This window comes from Setaria viridis, chromosome 2, assembly GCF_005286985.2.
Source record: "Setaria viridis chromosome 2, Setaria_viridis_v4.0, whole genome shotgun sequence".
Taxonomy (NCBI): Eukaryota; Viridiplantae; Streptophyta; class Magnoliopsida; order Poales; family Poaceae; genus Setaria; species Setaria viridis.
Window position 1 is genome coordinate 5,022,109 of NC_048264.2, and position 21,096 is coordinate 5,043,204.

The 21,096-nt window shown below is 46.3% G+C and overlaps 2 protein-coding genes across 2 annotated transcripts; one reads left to right on the plus strand and one right to left on the minus strand.

Moving 5' to 3' along the window:
* Positions 1–4,063: 4,063 nt before the first annotated feature.
* On the plus strand, positions 4,064–15,829 carry LOC117843086 (DNA (cytosine-5)-methyltransferase 1B). The gene is made up of 14 exons (XM_034723648.2): positions 4,064–4,309; positions 5,551–5,661; positions 6,760–6,799; positions 9,985–11,455; positions 11,621–13,103; positions 13,259–13,423; positions 13,508–13,703; positions 13,787–13,898; positions 13,972–14,119; positions 14,212–14,409; positions 14,510–14,788; positions 14,869–15,030; positions 15,125–15,343; positions 15,437–15,829. Exons 3-14 carry the CDS (start codon positions 6,766–6,768, stop codon positions 15,596–15,598), a joined length of 4,629 nt encoding a protein of 1,542 aa, XP_034579539.1. The 5' UTR covers positions 4,064–4,309; positions 5,551–5,661; positions 6,760–6,765; the 3' UTR covers positions 15,599–15,829.
* A 398-nt stretch (positions 15,830–16,227) lies between these two features.
* LOC117843087 (uncharacterized) lies at positions 16,228–20,557 on the minus strand. The gene is made up of 4 exons (XM_034723650.2): positions 20,422–20,557; positions 20,137–20,280; positions 16,940–20,022; positions 16,228–16,716 (listed from the first exon to the last, which is right to left on the minus strand). The coding sequence occupies exons 2-4, from the start codon at positions 20,146–20,148 to the stop codon at positions 16,713–16,715; spliced, it is 3,099 nt and encodes a 1,032-aa protein (XP_034579541.1). The 5' UTR covers positions 20,149–20,280; positions 20,422–20,557; the 3' UTR covers positions 16,228–16,712.
* Between the last annotated feature and the right edge of the window lie 539 nt (positions 20,558–21,096).

A 21,096-nucleotide genomic window follows, 5' to 3' on the forward strand; every position in this document is an offset into this window, starting at 1 on the left:
GTGAGGCGACGGCGTGATGGCGGCGGGAGATGGTGAGGTGGCGGTCCGGTACGTCTCTCTCTGTGTGCCGGGGATGGCGGCGGCGGAGGCCGGGAGGAGGAGGCGGGGGTGGAGGGGGCTGGCGTGGGGAGGAACGAACGAGGAGGGGGGCGAGGAGGAGGGTGCTAGGGAGCGGCGGCGCCAGATATCTGCGGGAAGCTGCGGCAGGGTGGAGGAGGCCGGGGAGGGGCAGATGAGGAGAGTGGCGCGGAGGCAGGGGGCCGGCGGGGGAGGCGGGGGCAGAGGTGGAGCCAGTGGCCGGCGGCAGAGGGAGGAGGAGGGGGCGGAGGTGGAGCCGGTGGCCGGCGGCGGGCGGAGGCGGCCGGGGCCGGCTAGGGTGGGGGGATTTTTCTTTTTCTTTTTTAATTTTTTAATAACCTCTAGTACCGATTATTCCAACCGGTACTATTGGGACCCCCTCTAGTACCCCTCTAGTACCGATTGTGCAGTACCGGTTGCACAACCGGTACTAGAGGGGGGTTTGGGACCGATACTAGAGGCTATTTTTCCAGTAGTGTTATGAAATCGTGAAATGGAACTCTCCATTAAGGGGCATTGTTTCATTTATCAACTCAGACATTTTTTGATGACATGTCATTCTCGGAAACTGCGAGATGAAAATCCCCACTAGGAATAGCCTTACTGAGTTTAGAAAAAAAAATGGAAACATGTCCGACTCATTAATTAGTTCTCCAAGGTATATATTATATATTGCTAAGAGCAACTCCAAAAGTCTAAAAAAATCTCCCCCAAAACTATTTATTAGGGGTTCTACTAAAAATTTATTCTCTCAAAATCATATCATCCCACAACAGATTCTTAATAATAAACTCCCCAATACTTCAAAACTGCCCATATCAGTACATGGACCCACCAATAAACCCTCTATTGGGCTCCAGCACCTCCCCTCCTCCGACCATAAGAAGCCCAGGCAGCATGTTGGGGGAGCCCAGTGGTGAAGTGCATCATCAGCAAAGGGCATGGATCCAGCGGCTGTTGTAACGGATTCTTCGAGGAGGAGCTCAGATCCGGGCATCCGTCAAGGATGAGCACGCCGGGCAGATCTCGACCTGAGGCTAGTCACCGTAGTGTTGCACTCTTACCACAAACCCCACGAAATAAAACACGGCAACAAGAATTATCAACGGACCACAAGAGGAACATAGCCCACACCATTTGAATTTTTGAAAATTTGATAAACTTGGAAAAAAGTCAATTCAATCCCTCGCAGAGTTGGCAGAAACAAAATGAGGCACCAATTAATTAGTTCTTTAATCCATCAACTCCTACTCGGTTGTTTTTGACAGTTAGAGAGGGAGATGCCGATTCGTACCTCTTATACCAACAAATTTGGTCAAAAAATTAAATGGAAAATGACTCTCACACTTATTCAATGTACGAAATAGACCGGGGAATGAGTTGCTCTCCCCCCCCGGGAAAAGGAGTAAAATGCATGAGCGGTACATTAAGGTCCTGTTTGGCATGGCTCCAACTCCGGGTGGAGCTGCTCCACTCCTGAACTCCACATGGAGCTAGCTCCGCTCCAAAACTCCAGAACAAAAATGGGGTGTTTGGCTAGATGGGTGCTCTCAGCTCCAAAAAAGATCGATTTCAGTGTGGATTGCCATTGTTGCCCCCTAATTAAGGCCCCACTTGTCATCCTCTCTATCCCATCTTCTTCTTCCCCTTTTTCCACTGCACTGTGCTGCACACGGGAGACCCTCCACGGGCGGCGGGGTGGGTGGCGGGCTGGGTGGCGACGGGCGGCGGGCTGGGCGGCGGGGTGGGTGGCGACGGGCGACGACGTGCGGCGATAGGCGGCGGGCGGCGACGGGCGACGACAGGCGGCGACGGGCGATGGGCGCGGTGGCGGGCGGCGGTGGGCGGCGGGCGACGACAGGCGGCGGGCGCGGCGACGGGCGACGACAGGCGGTGGGCAGCGACGGGCGGCGACGGGTAGCGGGTGGCGGGCGGCGAGGCCGGCCGGCCACGGGGGCGGCGACGGGCGGGGCTCTGGCGGCGAGTGGGGCTCGAGAGAATAGAATGAAACGTTTTTTTGTGTAACCAGGGGCATTGGTGGGTAATTACCCACCAACTCCACGAGGAGGTTCAAAAGAGAGGTTTCTGGAGCAGCAAAAGAGATGCTCCAAAACTCCACCTCCATTTGCACTACAACTCCATGGAGTTGGCAACTCCATGAAGTTTTGGAGTTGGGGTATTTGGCTGAATTTTTTGATGGAGTTGCTGGAGTTTAGGAGTGGAGCCGTGCCAAACAGGGCCTAACTTGGCAGTGGGTGTTATCCGGATCACCAAACTCTAAAATGCAATTGAACTTCCTAAACTTGCTAACTGGTTCACCTGATGTCCAAATCCCCATGATATGCACCGCATATGTAGCAGGCTGACAACGACGATGATGTGAACCTGGCACGAGGGTCCCACGTGTCAGCCTAATCTCTTTTCTCAACTGCTTTCATGACCCACGTTTTCTAATTATTAAAGAAAAAGGAAAAAATCTGTCACAGTATGAACCATGACACCGCGGCCATCTGCCCGAGCCGGCTCGCGACCCCGGCCGCCCGCACCCAACCTCGGCCAGCGCCGTCGCTCGCCCACACTGGCCGGCGCCGCCGTCCGCCTATGTCGGGCTACGGCCACAACCGCCGTCCGCTTTGGCCGAGTTGTGCCAGCCGTCACCATCTGCACGCGCTGGGCCGCGGTCGCTGGAGAGGAAATCGAGCCAAAGACGCGTGAGCCCAGGTGCAACAATAGGATGGATTCGACAGTGGAGGAGCCCATCGTCACCGGCGAGTGGTGCGGTGAGGGAACGGCGGCCGGCTCGGTAGGAGTGGCCCACGCGGGGACGGACGGCGGTAGGCCAGGCAGGAGCTGCCCTGTGAGGTGGATGGCGGGCAGCCTGGCTGGAGCGGCCGGCGTGGCAGCAGTAGCTCCGCGGGGGTCGGCGGCAACCATGACCTTGCGCGGCAAGGCCGCCATGGCCTTACACGGCGGTGGCAGATGGTTGCCCCCGCAGGCGGCTGCGCACCTATGCGCGAGCTCGAGCACTGGGAGCTCGGCTCGACCGGTACAAGATGAGGATGCCGGCTCCTTCGCGCCTCCACGCCAAGCACCCCCCACCTCTCCAATCCGACCATCTTCGAGCCATGGCGCCATGCCCTGCATCTGAGCCGCCCTAGCTGAACCTCTCCCCATCCTAGTCGTGCATCGCTCCGGGCAGGCAAGCCCTTGCCACGGCTCATTAGTTACATCGTCGTTGCACCTTGGGTTGGCCGCCGCCGCCCCATAGGTCTCACCGGAGATGTTTTTTGCGACAGAAGGGAGAAAAATGTGAGGCAGAGAGAAGGCAGGGAGAAGATGGTACACGTCAGCGCTACCCCACGTAGGTGGTTTAGGTCCTGTTTGATTGGGCTATGGGATGTAGAAAAGCAGCTATGAGAAAGCAGCTATGGGAAAAGCAAAATGTCGTTTGGTTAGAGCAGCTGTGAAACTGTAGGCTGTGTAAGAAATACTTGCGATACCCCTAAAGGCCTGAAGGTCTGTTTATATGCAAATTGATTGTAACAAAATAATATGTTCATTGATTCGCATGTAAATGACTATTTTAGAAAGGAAAAGAAATAAATTTTTTATATTTTTCATCCATCAAAGTAATTGGTCCACATAAATAGAACAATATCCATCAAAAGGGTTATACAATGATGCTATCTCTCAATATAACTGTCCTCCTCGCACTAACTAAAACATCACCTATTCTTAAATGGTATTCATGGTATCCTCGTTCTTCGTGTATCAGAACCCAAGGCATCGATTAATTCCTTTTAAAAAAAAACTACCCGTCCTCCCGCCGCGTCTCTTTTGGCAACCAGAACGCAATGCCCCCCTGCCCGGCTGGCTCGGTGGTGGGTGGGCGGCCAGCGAGCGCGCCCGTGGGAACGGGAAAATTTTGGGATTTCGGGGCCGCGGCGCCCGTCTCCCGCCAAAAGCCTCCGCCCAGCCCAGCCTCTCCACGTGCTCCCCGCCTCGCCGCCGCGGCCACAGCCGAAACCGAGACCCCCCAAACCGGGGGGGTGACCGGAGCGCGCTATAAATCCCACGCGCCCCGACGCTCCCCCGCTTCCGTTTCCCCCTTTCCGCCCGCCTGTCGCCTTGCTCCGCACCCCGCCGCCGCCGCCGCGCGCGCGACCCCCGCGCCGCGCCTCGCCTCGCCTCGCCTCGCCTCGGCCCCGCCGGCGAGGGCGCCGCTGCGTCGGTAAGTCCGCCTCCTCCCGCCTCCTCGGTTCGTCTCCCCGCGTTGTTGGTTGGGGGCTCCCAGCCGCGCGCTCCGGTGGCCGTCGCTGGGGTTGGGTTGGGGGTTTCGAGCGGTCTCGCCGGCGAGCCGTGCCGCCACCGCCGCCTCCGCCGCTCGGGTTCTCCGTCCGGGTGGGGGGTTTAGCCGTTTGGGTGGATTGGTTTCGGGATTTCCCCCATTTGGTGCTGCTGCTGCTCGAGCCATGGGGCGATTGGGAGGGGATTTGGGGGAATCGGCCTCTAGCGTTCCGTCAGAGCGATGCTTGGATGGTCCGCGTTCCTCAGCTTCGTCGTGGGGAGTTTCGTTCAGGGGCAAATTTCTCGTCGTGCCGGTGCGATTTAGCAGGAATTTCGTGCTGCGGGAGTGTAGGATTTTGTGCCTCGCTGGTTCGATTCGCGGGGGATTTTAGGATGTTGCTGGATTTGGGGCCGGATTATCGACCCGAATCGCGTCGTTTGCTCCGCTTTCCCCTTTCCGCTACTAGCTACTGTTACTTGTCGGAGCCTGGTTAATGCGCCTGTTGCCTCGGGAGTCGTGCGTGTCCCCACTTCGAGCATTTTTGCTCCGGATTCCTCCCGCTCCATCTCGCAGTGCTGCTTCTGGTGTGAGTTCTGGAGGTTAATATTGGTGCCCCTGGGTGCCGGACCTGCAGATTTAGGGTGTGCTTAAGTCTCTGAAGTTCACAGCCGCCACAAGCTATCCGTGTAGTCCTTTCCCCGTTGTATTTCGGAAGCTCTTCGTTTAGGGGTTTAGGTCCTTTAGGAAATTGTTTGGAGAGATCTTTTGGGGTTGTTGAGTGGAGGTTTAGGGTTGAGTGGTTTGGGATTGCTGTAGCGTGCTTAATCTGCAGATTTGGGGTTGCTTCAGGTTCTTATGTCTTAATTCTGCAGAGTCCCCTGCTGCTACCACCAGGGTCTTTTATCTGCAATTCTGTACAGCACTTTCCCCTTTGTATGCAGTATATTCTCTGTTGAGGTTTAGGAGGTTGTTGCGCGAGATATTTTTGAGAAATGGTTGAGTGGAGGTTTAGGGGCCGTGATTTGGTGCCGAATTGATTAATCGTTAGCCCATCCCGTCTTCCTTGGTAATAGTGCCATGTCGCTTTCACCTTATTCGTCAGCTCCTAGTGGCCGGTTAAGTAGATATTTTCCCCATTTACTGGCGTACACCTTCTGATATTCTCTAATGTTACTGCAATGCAGGAGCAGCGGATCTGTGCGTGGGATTGCTGTCCTTCCCCAACAATCATCCGCCGCCCCAGTATCCCGCCACTAATTGCCTGCAGCTGGTGATTTTGTTCTTCATTCTCCTCGGTATTTGCGCAAGCTCTCTCTATCTCGTCAAGCTGCTGACCTATATTTTTGTTGCTGTACGGTTTAGATGTGGTGAATTTGGATTTGCCAACAGTGACATGCACTGTTTGAGTACTTTATTTGCTTTTATTATATCAATGTTTACAATGGAATACTCCATGTGTTACATGTCACTTTAGAAGTTGTCCCAAATTGTAGCAGTAAATTGAAGTTTAATTACTTGTTTGTTTTTTGCGGCTGCTCATGCTTGTTGTTTGTGCTGCTGACTATTGGCTGTTGAGTAATATTTCCATATACAATAGATAACCTTGTTTTGTTGTAATTTTCCAGTTCCTTTGATTAGATTGATTTTTATCTTTACTTTTTTATTAGTCACTTGCCTACTTACCTTGGGCATGAGCTATACCAAATGGAGATACATTAGCTATATACTACTTTCATGCTCGTATCATGTCTATCTTGGCAGTATACCTATCGTTTTTGTGGTTAATGCTGTTGAATTGCTTTCTATTTTTTGATTTTTCAAGATAATGGCTGTTAGTGATTATTCTTGTACTTCTACACAACTTAGGCTGCAGAGCAGCAGAGGATGACACGTGTCTGTTTCTTAGTGCATGCCCTTCTGTTAATATTGAGTGTCTCTTTTCATATCTTGAGAATGACTTGACAACAATCTTTATATGACCTGTTAAGCAGTAGGTGTGCTTAGTTTGATTCAGAGCATGATATATGCTACAAAAGGAAGTATTCTGCTATTGGTTGCTGTGACGTTTTAGCTTGAGCCTTTTGTGGAAAACTCCGTGATCAGATATGCTGCTTGATTCAATAAAAACTGCAGCTTGCATTGTATTCAGGTATTTGTCACCTTTTGTCTGATATGCTGCAAACAGAACCCCAACTCTTGACTCTGCCAGGTCAAATCATTTTACACCACATTTGTTTTCTAGTATAGAAGTATGGCCTCTTATCTTTGTGCTTTTGATAACTTGTCTTGCTTATTTGGTCATTTCACATATTTCCTTAATATCTTAGCTGCTGGTGGGGTTCCTGCATTTATTTGCTAGTTCTTGACATGGCTGACTAACTTTAATTTTACAGGGAGACATGGTGAAAACTCCGCGATCTCCTGTTACCACAGGTCTCGTTCTTAATTACCTAGTTTACTTGTTTTGGACGGGTTCAATGTTTATACTATAAATGTTTAAGTGTATGGCATGATTTGGTTGCCACAATATTTTGAGGAATATGCTGTAATATGTATGGTTGATTGCCCCTCTACTTTCATGGAGCACCCTTACTGCAAAACCCAGTATTTGTTGCGCCTGCTGTGCCAAAGTTTGAAAATCATTTTGATTTTCACCATCGTTGGAGCTGGCATTGGTTTTTGCATATGTAGTATTAGATTGGGCTTGATATAGCAAGGGATTGTCCTTACTTTTTTATCTCCCTGTTTTGCTTGCCTTATCTTACTTGACTAGATCTAGCAACCATGGCCATTCTAGCTGCAGCAGGAGGCAATGACAAGCTTTGGAGTGTGATTGTAGTAGTGGCAATGGCGAGCACAGCCATCATTGCTGGTGATGGAGCAACATGTACTAGCCACTAAGTAACAGTTGCCAGTTGGTGCATATGGTTGGTAGCATGGTGATTCTACCAAACCATTTACTAGATAATATTAGCTTCACTATTCACTGGCCAGTGAACCAATGTAATACTTAAGTGGTTTATCATTGCACCTGCACAAGTATTGCGATGCATACATGCTCTTCATGCAACAACCACAGGTAAGCAGCTTTATATACACTTAAGGAACCTTTCTAAGAAATCTTTCCTCAAAAGGATTTCTTTTATGCGACATCTTTTATACGACAAGAATTGACAAAAGCATGATATACCATATACTCTGTGGCACCTATTATCAAAGGGGAAAAAGAATTATTGGTAACTGAGGATTTTGAGATCTGAGTGCTAGCTTTATGCCAAACCCTGCTACTGCACCTACAATCTCTTAAGTGGAAACAATTATAATGCATAGCACAATGTAGGTAGCGGATTAAATTAGTCTCACATATAACGAGGAAATTTTCATTTAGATTACTCAAATCTGTTTTTCTTTACATATAACGAGGAAATTTTCATTTAGATTACTCAAATCTGTTTTTCTTTTTAAAGGACTTTTATACATGTATGGGAATTAGAATATTCAAGTTCAATTGTTGAGTAATTGAACTCTGAAAATAAATTCAGTTCTGATTTAACAAATTTAAAATTCTTCTTGCGAGAATCAACTTTGATATTAGATCAAGGCACACTGATAAATTTTGAATTCATTTTTTTTCTTTGGAGTTCTAAAGTTATCTGGGTTTAATTTCTGTTTGAAATCTAACAGTTTAGGACTACTTAACTATTTTTAGGTTGAATGCGTTATGAAAGTAATATAAATGTTTAACTTTCATTGTGCCACTGCTCACTGTTTTTTTTTTGCCAAAATATTTCCTGTTTATGTAGTACTTTTGAGGAAAAAATGGTTTTGTGGCACTGAAGAATAACAGTTAAGTTCTATACCAGTAAAAGAATCTGTCACTTTTAATACCATCAAAGTTTGCTTATTTTAAACATGTTTACCATTCCATCTCTCTGTTGGAACTGTTTTATTCTTCATGTTTTTTCTACCAATAGAATTATAAGTTCCCTTGATTGCCCTTGTATTCAACCATACAACCTGGCAGCACATATTGCCTCCTTCTCTTTCACTAGAGTTCAATCCTCTGCCGTGTTTTAATGAGCTTTGGCATCATTGATGTCATGAAATTTTGAGGCAGGCATCTACATCACCTAGAACCATGGCATTTCTTCTTTCCTATGATTCCAAGATTCTTCTCCGCCTTGATTTCCTGCCTTGCCATTCTTTATTGCTTTCTCATATCTTACCAAATCCCTTAAAACAAAATTATATACCTGTTGTTGCACTTTTGTGCTCCGCACACGTGAATACTAAAAATCAATTTCTGCGAGCATCTTCTTCCCTATCAGACAGCATGTGATGCATGGTGAACACTCAAGATTGCTGAACCAGCCATCCCTGTCTTGTGTTCCATCTGCACCTTGCACCTCTGGTGTTTGTCATGTACTCATCAGAGTATATAAAAAAATTAGTAGGACAAATGCCAATGACATGCAAGGTAAATGGCGTCTATGCAGAGTTGATGTTCCTTCCCAAGGTGTGTTGGAATTTTTGGTTCATGTTCTAGCTAGTTGGAAATGCTGCCATCCTTGCCCCCTACTACAGTCTGCCCCTAAGATCTTGCCCATACTCGGCCTGCCTAACGGCCCATATGTGGCGAAGGTAAATAACAACTGTTGCGCTTCGCTGAGTCAGAAACCCTGCAACTGTATCGGATTCCAAGTGGTATTTGCCTTGTCCTCCCACCCCCCCCACCCCCACCCCCACCCCCACAAAAAAAAGCCAAATCCGATGCCTGCACTCGTGCCGGACACCAACAACCGCACCCGTATCCATGTAGCGCTGGTGACAACTTGGCTGTAAAGTACTTGAGAAACATGTGCACATTTACCACCCTTAATTGTAGTGCCAGCTAATGCAGAATCTTCCTCTAGGTAAATGATAGGTATTGACAGGTCATTTTTTGTTTCCGAATTTCACATGAACTGTTGGGGTTGATATTATAGTTATTATAAACACAGGTGTACGGTGAGTTTGTTAACTAAGATGCAAACCATTTGTTGCAATAAATGTTTCTTTTCTTGGAGGGTAGATTGAACATGTAGGCCTCGTGCGGCACCACTGATTTTTACAAAAGTACATATACATATTTTTTCTAGTTTTGGATTGTCTGAATATCAACTGTCTACGTTTTAGAATATGGCCTCCTGATGTAATAGCATGGCTCATGTATTTTTATATTGGATAAAGGAAGTGCTATTTGCAGCTGCATTTTTGCACTACTAATTACATATTGGAAGAAATCAAGAAGTTTTATATATTTGTAGTTGAACAGTCTTTGGTCTTAAATATTTTCTTTGTTGCTGCACTTTTATTTTCTACAGCCTATATTTCTAGTTATTGCTAGCAAACGTTAATAACTGTTTGATGTTTGGTGAGCATTTATTCTGTTTCTTAAATCTAGTCAGTTACCCAAACCTTCCTTTTTTTTGGTTGAATTTGTGTTTGTCTCCGTGCTGCATCTCTGTGTCCTGAGTCCTGTATCTTGCATTCTTTATTCTTCTCAATGTGTTTAGTATTCTTATTATAACTTTTGTTCCCTATGTAGTTGATTGATATGTGGAAAAATTAATTTTCAGGAACAAGAAGGTGCAGAGCAAAGCCACAAATGAAGGAAGAGGAATCCATTGAAAACAGCAAACTGGAGAATGGATCTCAGGATGCAGCAAAAGAGGTGCATCATGGAGTTGAAAATGGTGATGGGCATGTTACCCGCAAGAGACCAAGGAGAGCAGCAGCATGTTCTGATTTCAAAGAGAAATCCATACGCTTGTCTGAGAAAACATCTGTTGTCAAGGTCAAGAAGAATCGGATGGAGGAGGAAGAAATAGATGCTGTCAATCTGACAAAACTTGGACTGGAAAATCCACCACCTTGCCGGAAGTTGATTGATTTCATCTTGCATGATGCAGAAGGGAACCCACAACCCTTTGAAATGTCAGAAATTGATGACTTTTTCATAACAGCTCTTATAATGCCCATGGATGATGATCTAGAAAAAGAGCGTGAAAGAGGAGTACGCTGTGAAGGATTTGGGCGAATTGAGGACTGGAATATTTCTGGTTATGATGAAGGTACAGCTGTAGTCTGGGTGTCAACAGATGTTGCTGACTATGAATGTGTGAAACCAGCAAGCAATTACAAGTCTTACTTTGACCACTTCTATGAAAAGGCTCAGGTGTGTGTTGAAGTTTTCAAAAAGCTTACAAGATCAGTTGGTGGGAATCCTGACCAGGGTCTGGATGAATTACTTGCCAGTGTTGTTCGTTCAATTAATGCCATGAAAGGATATAGTGGAACCATGAGCAAAGATTTGGTGATCTCCATTGGGGAATTTGTATACAATCAACTTGTTGGATTGGATCAGACATCAGGGAATGATGATGAAAAGTTCGCTACCCTGCCAGTTCTTCTTGCTCTTAGAGATCAGTGCAAATCTAGGGTGGACTTGACCAAGATGCCATCTAACATCTCCAATGCAAGTCTGAAAATTAAGGACATGGAGTGTGAAGAGATACCAGAAGATGATGATGCAAAATTAGCTAGGTTACTGCAACAAGAAGAAGAATGGAAAATGATGAAGAAACAGAGGGGTAGACGAGGAACACCATCACAGAAAAATGTCTACATCAAAATTAGTGAAGCTGAGATTGCCAATGACTATCCTCTTCCTGCATATTACAAACCGGCTAACCAAGAAATGGATGAATACATATTTGATGGTGATGACAGCATATTTTCTGATGATGTGCCAGTGAGGATACTCAATAACTGGGCTCTGTACAATGCAGATTCCAGGCTTATATCTTTGGAATTAATCCCTATGAAATCAGGAGCAGAAAATGATGTAGTTATATTTGGGTCTGGTTTCATGAGAGATGATGATGGCAGTTGCTGTTCCACAGCTGAGTCTGTGAAATCGTCTTCTTCCTCCAGCAAAGCTGACCAATCGGACGCTGGAGTCCCTATTTATTTAAGCCCAATCAAAGAATGGCTTATAGAATTTGGTGGCTCAATGATCTGTATAACCATTCGGACTGATGTGGCCTGGTAAGTACCTCAGCCATTTTCTTTCAGCACACTGCTTCATTATGCAATCATTAACTGTGTATTCTCAGCGGTTGTGTCACTGAATCCTATTGTACCATTTGGGCATAGCTTTAGTTCCTTTTTTCAATTATACCCCATTAAAACTTATGTTTGGTTTGGTTGCAGGTACAAGCTACGCCAACCGACTAAGCAATATGCTCCATGGTGTGAGCCTGTATTGAAAACAGCAAGGCTTGCTGTTAGCATCATCACCCTGTTAAAAGAACAAAGTCGTGCTTCAAAGCTTTCTTTTGCTGATGTCATAAAAAAAGTAGCTGAATTTGACAAAGGGAACCCTGCATTTATATCGTCAAACGTTGCGCTAGTTGAGAGGTATATTGTGGTGCATGGACAGATTATTCTCCAGCAGTTTGCAGATTTTCCAGATGAGACTATTCGTCGCAGTGCATTTGTCAGTGGCCTTTTATTGAAGATGGAACAGAGGCAGCACACAAAGTTAGTTATGAAGAAAAAAACTCAAGTAATGAGGGGAGAAAATCTGAACCCAAGTGCAGCAATGGGCCCAGCATCAAGAAGAAAAGTGATGCGTGCAACAACAACCAGGTTGATCAACAGGATCTGGAGTGATTACTATGCACATCATTTCCCTGAAGATTCCAAGGAGGGAGATGGAAATGAAACAAAAGAAATTGATGACGAACAAGAAGAAAATGAAGATGAGGATGCTGAAGATGAGGGACAGGTTGAAGAGGAAAATATCTCAAAGACTCCACCATCCACACGGTCCCGGAAGTTGCTGTCACAAACTTGTAAAGAAATTAGATGGGAAGGTGAAACATCTGGGAAAACATCGTCTGGAGAAACTCTATACAAATGTGCTTATGTTCGAGAACTCAAAATAGCTGTTGGAGGCACAGTGGCACTAGAAGATGATTCAGGAGAAACAGTCATGTGTTTTGTTGAGTATATGTTTCAGAAAATTGGTGGTGCAAAAATGGTTCATGGAAGGATGCTGCAAAAAGGTTCACAGACAATTCTTGGCAATGCCGCAAATGAGAGGGAGGTTTTCTTAACTAATGATTGTTTAGAATTCAAATTAGATGACATCAAGGAATTGGTTAATGTTGATATCCAATCAAGACCTTGGGGTCACAAGTATAGAAAAGAGAATTCTGAAGCTGAAAAAGTTGAGCAGGCCAAAGCAGAAGAGAGGAAGAGAAAGGGCCTGCCAATGCAGTATTTCTGCAAAAGCTTATACTGGCCTGAGAAGGGTGCATTCTTTGCCCTTCCCTGTGATAAAATGGGTCTTGGTAGTGGTGTATGTAGCTCTTGTGATCACATAGAGGCAGATTCTGATGAATTGAAAGTACTCTCAAAGACCAGCTTCATCTACAGAAAGATTACATATAATGTCAATGACTTTTTATACGTAAGACCTGATTTTTTCTCTCAAGATGAGGATCGTGCAACCTTCAAGGCTGGCAGAAATGTGGGCCTAAAGCCCTATGCAGTTTGCCATCTATTGGCCATACCTGAAGGAGCTGGTTCTAAAAAATTCAATCCAGCATCAACAAAAATCAGTGCTAGAAGATTTTACAGACCAGATGACATTTCGTCAGCCAAAGCTTATGCATCTGACATCAGAGAGGTTTGCTTCCTTTTCTATTTCTTGTATGTTTTGATTTTCGTAACAATAACATCATTGTTACTCTATATCCTCAAACGTGTGTGCGCAAATCCTAGAGTTCTGAGAAAGGTCACTTTTGTATTCTTTCTTGTTAACCTTTTGTTTACTCGATTCAGGTCTACTACAGTGAAGATATATTTGATGTGCCTTTGGATATGATAGAGGGAAAATGTGAGGTTAGAAAGAAGAATGATCTCCCAAGTTCAGACCTTCCAGTACTGTTTGAACATGTATTTTTCTGTGAACTTATATATGACCGTGCCACTGGAGCTCTCAAGCAGGTTAGTTGCATTGAAGTTGACGTTCTGATTTAGTAAATGGTAGTTTTGACAGTTAACTGAATGTGTGTTGCATATCTGGAGCAGTTGCCTCCAAATGTTAGGTTCATGTCCATGGTGCAAAAGACAACTGGTGCTTTGAAAAAGAACAAAGGAAAGCAGATCTGTGAGACTGATCATGTAGATTCAGGTAAATGGGTTGATGTGCCGAAAGAGAACCGTTTAGCAACTCTTGACATTTTTGCTGGCTGTGGAGGTTTATCAGAAGGGCTGCAGCAAGCTGGTATGTATTGTTACCACTAATGCTGTTCAACATGAACATGATGACCTTCAAACAAATCTTTTCCTCATTGTTCAATGCTGTAGGTGTATCTTTTACAAAATGGTCAATTGAATATGAGGAGCCTGCTGGTGAAGCGTTTAGCAAGAATCACCCAGAGGCTGTGGTGTTTGTAGATAACTGCAATGTGATTCTAAAGTAAGTGCAAATTGTTTGATGCCATTATTATAATTTTGTTGTTGGACCCAACCAATACTTTGTGCTCATGCAGGGCAATTATGGATAAATGTGGGGATACTGATGATTGCATTTCAACTTCTGAAGCTGCTGAACAAGCAGCGAAACTTCCTGAAGAGAACATTAGTAACCTCCCCGTACCTGGTGAAGTAGAATTCATAAATGGTGGTCCTCCGTGTCAGGTTTGTTATTATCTACACCTAGGCCAGAACATCATCAATCACCTCTTCAGTTTTGCTGATCAGTTACTTGAATTGTTTATCCTTCTTGTCAGGGATTTTCTGGGATGAATAGATTCAACCAGAGCCCATGGAGTAAAGTTCAGTGCGAGATGATTCTAGCATTCCTCTCATTTGCAGAGTATTTCCGACCCAGATTCTTTCTTTTAGAAAATGTTCGGAACTTTGTTTCGTTCAACAAAGGGCAGACCTTCCGACTAGCAGTAGCATCTCTTCTGGAGATGGGATACCAGGTATTTATTCTGTTCATTCATTATCTACTAAGACCTATAGCATACTTTTCTTTGTGGCGATTGGAATCTGTATACTCAGAAATCATTTGCCAATGGTCAGGTCCGGTTTGGAATTCTAGAAGCAGGGGCTTTTGGTGTTGCTCAATCTAGGAAAAGGGCATTCATTTGGGCTGCTGCACCTGGAGAGACTCTTCCTGATTGGCCAGAGCCAATGCATGTGTTTGCTAGCCCTGAGCTGAAGATAACGCTGCCTGATGGCCAATACTATGCAGCTGCCAGAAGCACTGCTGGTGGAGCACCTTTCCGAGCAATAACTGTTAGAGATACAATCGGGGATCTGCCTAAAGTGGAAAATGGTGCCAGCAAACTCACACTTGAGGTAACTGCTGCTCCAACCCACCCATTTTCTTTTCTTTCTATGAGTTGTATGCTAAATGAGCTCCCTGTTATCTTCTGCAGTATGGAGGTGAGCCTGTGTCTTGGTTCCAGAAGAAGATTAGAGGCAACATGATGGCACTGAATGATCACATAGCCAAGGAGATGAATGAGCTGAACCTCATAAGGTGCCAGCACATTCCGAAACGACCAGGTTGTGACTGGCATGACCTGCCTGATGAGAAGGTAATGATCTAAACTCTCTTGTTGCATCTTTGTTTCTGTTGCTGTACGCCTTCCTGCTGTCCATGGAATACTAACTCTCTTGCTATGCTCACAGGTGAAACTGTCCAACGGCCAGATGGCGGACCTGATACCTTGGTGCCTGCCCAACACTGCCAAGAGGCACAATCAGTGGAAGGGTCTGTACGGGAGGCTGGACTGGGAGGGCAACTTCCCCACATCTGTCACAGATCCCCAGCCAATGGGCAAGGTCGGCATGTGTTTCCACCCTGAACAGGACAGGATCATCACGGTCCGCGAATGTGCTCGGTCTCAGGTAAGCTGATGTCCATTGATCTCCATTTGCAAAGAAATGGCAATGATGCTTAGAATTATCTCGGTTTAACACGATCGAATCTTGGTTGTGCAGGGCTTCCCTGACAGCTATGAGTTCGCGGGCAACATCCAGAGCAAGCACAGGCAGATTGGCAACGCGGTGCCCCCGCCACTCGCCTATGCGCTCGGGAGGAAGCTCAAGGAAGCCGTCGACGCCAAGCGTCAGGAGGCTGGCGTGGCTGCGCCTGCACCATGAGATTAGTATTCATCCGGTGACCTGTGAAGCTAAGCGCTGAGGTCGTCCTATTCTACCTTAGGAACAGTAAAGAACAAAGTAGTGTGTAGTGTGTACCGTAGTAACTATGCGAGTTGGTTGCGCTTTTATTCTAGTCGTGTGAACCCCCTAAGTGTATATGCTAGAGAAGTATTGATTGCCACCCTGATTCAGGGTAGAGGTATTTATATAGAACTTCAGAATTTAGTGTCTTATCTTGGTTTCCGTGCTCATGAGCACCATGCCTTTCTTATCTTAAAGCAAGGCTGCAATGTCAAGGGTCAATTTGTTTGTTGTGCTGTGTTGCAATGTGAAATTTATTCAGTTAGAAATTCTCGCCATTCGTTCCTTCTAGAAATCCCAGTATTAACTGATGAATAATCTGCATCAGAGGTATTGGATTACACTACAAATACATGCCCAGAAAAATTATATGAACATATTCTCAATTACCGCAGAACAGAGTACATATGACGTAGCAAATGTCTCCCAATTCTGGTATTGGATCCCTATACATGTTGCCATGTACTCCCTCCGTTTTATTCGTTTTAGCTTTTTTAAATTCATAATTTTTATTATGGACGGAGGGAGTACAACCGTGGACATTCAAATCACACACACAACCATCAGCATTTATTGATTTGTTTATAAATACAAGTGCATCAACAAACAACATTGATCACTCCATTCCACACAATACTGAAAGCCCACACGCCATAGAAATACAGCACACACCACAAGCACACCAGCCAAGAGCGCAGCAACTGGCAGAAGCAAACCCAAGGGAACTCAGGTGCTGAACGATCGCTGGCTCTTGCTTTTATTTTCTCCACAGCTCCAGACAGGGCACATAGGGGTCTGTCTGCATCACGCCATCTTATCCATCAAGATGTTATGATAACACGCTTTCAATCTGTGTTATAGTGGTTGGGTTGGCTCAACTGAGGAACCAAACCAAAACAAAGTAAATCGAAGCAGAAGCAGACAACCTGGACGCAAGCGAAGCATGCATCCGTGTCGTCATTCTCACACACAAATCAATCGAACTGCCGCTGAAGCAGAATCAGCAGGAGATCCAGCAGTGAAGGGCCTCACCTCACCTGCAGGAGGTTGGAGAGGAGAGCATTACAGGGACGGGAGAGAAACAATGATCCACCAGTTCAGTTGAACAAATCAACAATGCACATTAGAGTAGGGACGCATAACAATTTATCATCTATACTTACTAGTGATCTATCATAAATACTACTAGTAGTATACCATGATGGGCATTTTGTAAAATCTGTACACTTCGTAAATAGCATGGTGGGCAAGAGGGATCACCTGAGAACAGAGCTCCTGAGCAGGGTCTTCTTGTAGTACCGCGAGTGGATCGGCTTGTAGCGGGTCACCTGCGAGCCATCATCCCACTCAAGCCTGTCCCACCATTCCTTCTCGCAGTCGCACTCCACTGCCTTGTCACCGCCGCCGACGTCCGGAAGGCGTTTGAGACTCCAGCAGCCCCTGATCTTGATGGTCTCCAGATTGGGCGCGGACATCCTCACACCACCACAGATGCTATGTAGTCTAGGGAGCTCATGCAGGTGGATACGCTTGAGACCGGGGAAGTCTAGGGTAACTGGCTGAGGCTGCTGCTTCACGTAGCGCTTGGCGTAGGGCTCCAAAGGAAATACCTCCCGGAGATCCCCGCACCACGTGATCTCGAGGGTTTCTAGCTGACTCAAGCTCTCCGGCAAGTCACGGTCGATCATGTATAGTGACAAAGGGAGTACATGCACCAGCCTGGGGCAGCAATCCAGGTGCAAAAATACCAGGTACTCGAATGTACGGCAGACTCCACATGGTTCACTATACTTCCAGATACAGCTTGCCTTCCGGAGCTGTGAGGCCCAGAATGTCTTCATGCTGTAGGACCTCCCTTCGAGGCCCCGAATTTGTTCTCCGAGAGTGAACACATCCTCCAATCTGGGGCACCTCTCGATTCTGCACCACTCCAGTTGGACCCATTCTGAACCCTGGGACTCGGTGCCCGAAGGAAAAACAGTGATGGACATGCTACCCCGCACATGCAGGATTTTAGCACAATAAATTACAAACTCTGGCACAGTAATGGTATTGGTTTCTTGTATGTGCATATAGCAGCTTGTTTCGTGAAGATCAGGAACATCCGGGCAAGACCACATCCACATGATCCCCGTAGCATCACCATCACATTTAGCGGTGGTACCTGGTGCTGCGTATATTGCAGGTGCAGGCTGTCGCTGTAGCTCACTTCTGCTGCCGCTCTTGATTCCTTCATCTCTGCAACCAGCAGCAAAAACAGTAGGACTTGGTGTAGGGGAAACCTCCAAATATAGCTTGCGGGACTCGGTGTAGGGGAGACCTCCAAACACTGCTTCAAGGGACATGAGGAGCCTTGCATCCCTTACAGAAATGTACCAAGGAAATTCATTGGTCGGTCGACTGCGATGCAGTACTGTTGTTGCTGCCGATGTTCCTATAGTAGCAGCAGTAGTACCCCTCTTGGCTATTTCTTCCCTAGATTGGGCAGTGGGTGCTGACCGCGTGGTGTCAATGCACAACTTATCCAAGTCTCGCTTCATTATGTCTTCCGGTGGCCACAGTATTGCACAAAGCTTCTTGCAGTCAAGTAGATAGAGCTCATGAAGACCAAGGTTTGTTATTCCAGTGAGATCCAGTGTTTTCACTGCTGTGCCTGAGATGTCTAGGGCACAGACATGATACAACCTCCCACTAAAGATTAGATTCTTCAGTTTAGTACATCCCTTGAAGGAGATTCGTTTAAATCCCCCAAACTCAACAATATTGACGGTCTCAAGGCAGCTACTATTGTTGATTGTGATGCAAAAACTGTCAATGTTGTTTCCTGAAAATTCAAGAACCTCCATCTTGTTCATCTCCGAGAACAGGTTCTCTTCTGAGCAACTACAGGTGACACTAGACATTGCTACTCGGAGCTTGCGGATGTTAGGCAATCGTCCCTGGAGCTGTCCCATGTCCCATTTCCAGGTTCGCATCACATTTAGCTCCCTGAGTTGAGTCATGTAATCCATCATCTGTCCAGACAAGATATGAACACAGTGCATATCGCGCACGTCGAGCACCCACAACCTCTGGAAGCACCGACGGACGTCCTCTTCCTTCCCTTCTCCATCTGTGTTGTTAATCCCAGTGTGTTGGCAACGGTCAAGCCATAGGAACTTCAGGCTCTGGCAGCATTGGAATGGAGGTGATTGGAAGTTGAATGTGCAGCGTGAGAGCTTGAGAACATGAAGCTTGTTGGAGCAGTGCTGGAACATGTCTCCATTATGAATAGCTCCGGCCGGGATCCTAGTAAACCCACAGGTTGGTGAAGTCCAGTATGGCTTACTGTTGATGAACATTGCTAAATGAGGGGAGGTCAAATATTGATGGTGGTCCATATCCAACAGCATCTGCTGCTGCAGAGCATCTACAGCTCTCCACAACCCATCATCTTTATCACCACCGTTGACATCTCTCTCTTCATGCTGTAACTGATGTATGATGCGATTGCGATCACATACCCAGTAGTTGGCGCCATGGGTGGCCAAATCATAGTCGATCGATTGGCTTCCTTTGCAACACAGATCCAACATGTACAGGAAGCACTCAGCAACTTGTGTAGGCTTATTGATAATGTCGCGAGACCCAGCAGTGACCTTGCATGCTTCAGCTACTTCCGCAGCCTCTTCAAGTACAAGGTAGGACCAGAGCTGCTCTTCCTTCCCATAGCGGCGTGGGCCCGCCGAGAGAAAAGCATCAGTTGTTCCTGCGCTCTTCATGGCCTTGTCAACTTTGGTCCGAGGTTTGATCCGGTACCTCCCTTGGAATGTCCAGAGCACCTTGCTGGTTGAGTACCCGGACAGAGACAAGCCGCAACAAGTGGCCAGGTCGATCTCCTCACTGCTCCCATTGTGGAAAATCACCAATAATCTGCGGTTTGCCTTCTGCGTGTGCTGATATATCTCCCAGGCCACTTGTTGTAGCTCAGCGCGGGATCCCTCGGCCACGCCTCGGAAATCATCCTCCTCATCTTGCCGGTCAAACATCTTCATCACTTCATCGGGGAGCTGCAGCTGCTCCGCGACTGCCTTCTGAAGGGCTCTCCTGCTCTCCCACATTGAGCAGTCGATGTGGATGACCTGATCAAACTCCAGGTCGGCCAGGGCTCTCTTCCCATCTGGTGTAGTAGCACTGAGGCGTTGGGCGATGTTTCGGAGGACGGCGGATGCCCCAAGCCCGTCCCAGCCATCGAAGTAGAAGACATTGTCTCTGCTGCTTAGACTTCTAGTAGTATTAGCCTTTTCCTTGAGCACTTCGAGAACTTCTGTAGCAGCCTCGTCTATCGTGTCAGCCTCAATAACCTGCATACATGCACATATGCACCAGTCATCGGGGATTTACCTATTCAATAACTTGAGAATTGAGATCAAGTGGAAACAATAAAAGAGAGCATATATACTAATTAGCCGATTTACCTTTGCACTCATGATGTATTGGACTAACCGGCCGCACCGCTCAGCAGTCAACACGGTATTGTGGATCTATGCATGCAGTAAAGCTACTAGATCATCAGCAATAGTACCGCAACCTCCATTTCATTTTGGAAGACCATCATCCAGCTACCTCATGGATTGCAGTTTGTGAGCCATATATGACATATCCAGTTTGCAAATTAATTGATTTCCATGATAAGCATCCTACTTGCATTACAAATGAACTTGTATTTGCAATGGAAAGAATCGAGTGGTTAAGTTACATACCTTAGTTTAGTAGGATTGGCATGCACCACAAGGAGATAGACAGAGAAACCAAACAACAGATGGAGCCAACAATTCTGTGTGCGTGAGCGCGCAGGAGAGTCCAGTTGAACTTTTCTTTTGTGTCTGTATGGTCATCAGATGATCCTTTTGCTTAATTGCCAGGAAAAGAAAGAGAGATGATTCTTTGCTTATGTAGGATATTCAAAAGATAAAGATTAAAGGCGTGTGCTAGTATCAAGAAGTGAAAGCAAGCTAGGGCAATCTGTTATTTAATTATTTACCTGATCTGATCCTTCTGTAGAGGCTAATTGAGTACTACTAGATTTGTTATCGTTGCCTTGTGAGCGACTCAAAGTGATCAAAGTTAGGGAATCCATGTAGCTAGATATACAATCTGAGCTTCCCGGTGTACGTAGATGTTGCGTTCAACACTGGCTTAGTATAAATTAGTAGTTAGTACAACTTTGGGAAATCCGGGTAACCTTTGAACATAAAAAAAATGGAGAAAGAAACAACGTCCCTGTGCTGATGCTTTGCCTGGTATGATCTCGTGTCCCATTAAAAATGGCTTCGTAAAGAACATCCCTGTCTTGGGGCTAGCTGCCAATGTCATGTAGATGCACATTCTCATCATTGTGCTGGTGCTTTACCTAGCTAGAAGAAAATACCAAAGAT

Bases quoted from the DNA above. Each gene is read 5' to 3' on its own strand.
- LOC117843086 (XM_034723648.2), top strand. From the start codon at position 6,766: ATGGTGAAAACTCCGCGATCTCCTGTTACCACAG. The intron at 6,800-9,984 runs GTCTCGTTCTTA...ATTAATTTTCAG, and splicing joins GCGATCTCCTGTTACCACAG to GAACAAGAAGGTGCAGAGCA. The intron at 11,456-11,620 runs GTAAGTACCTCA...GTTTGGTTGCAG, and splicing joins ATTCGGACTGATGTGGCCTG to GTACAAGCTACGCCAACCGA.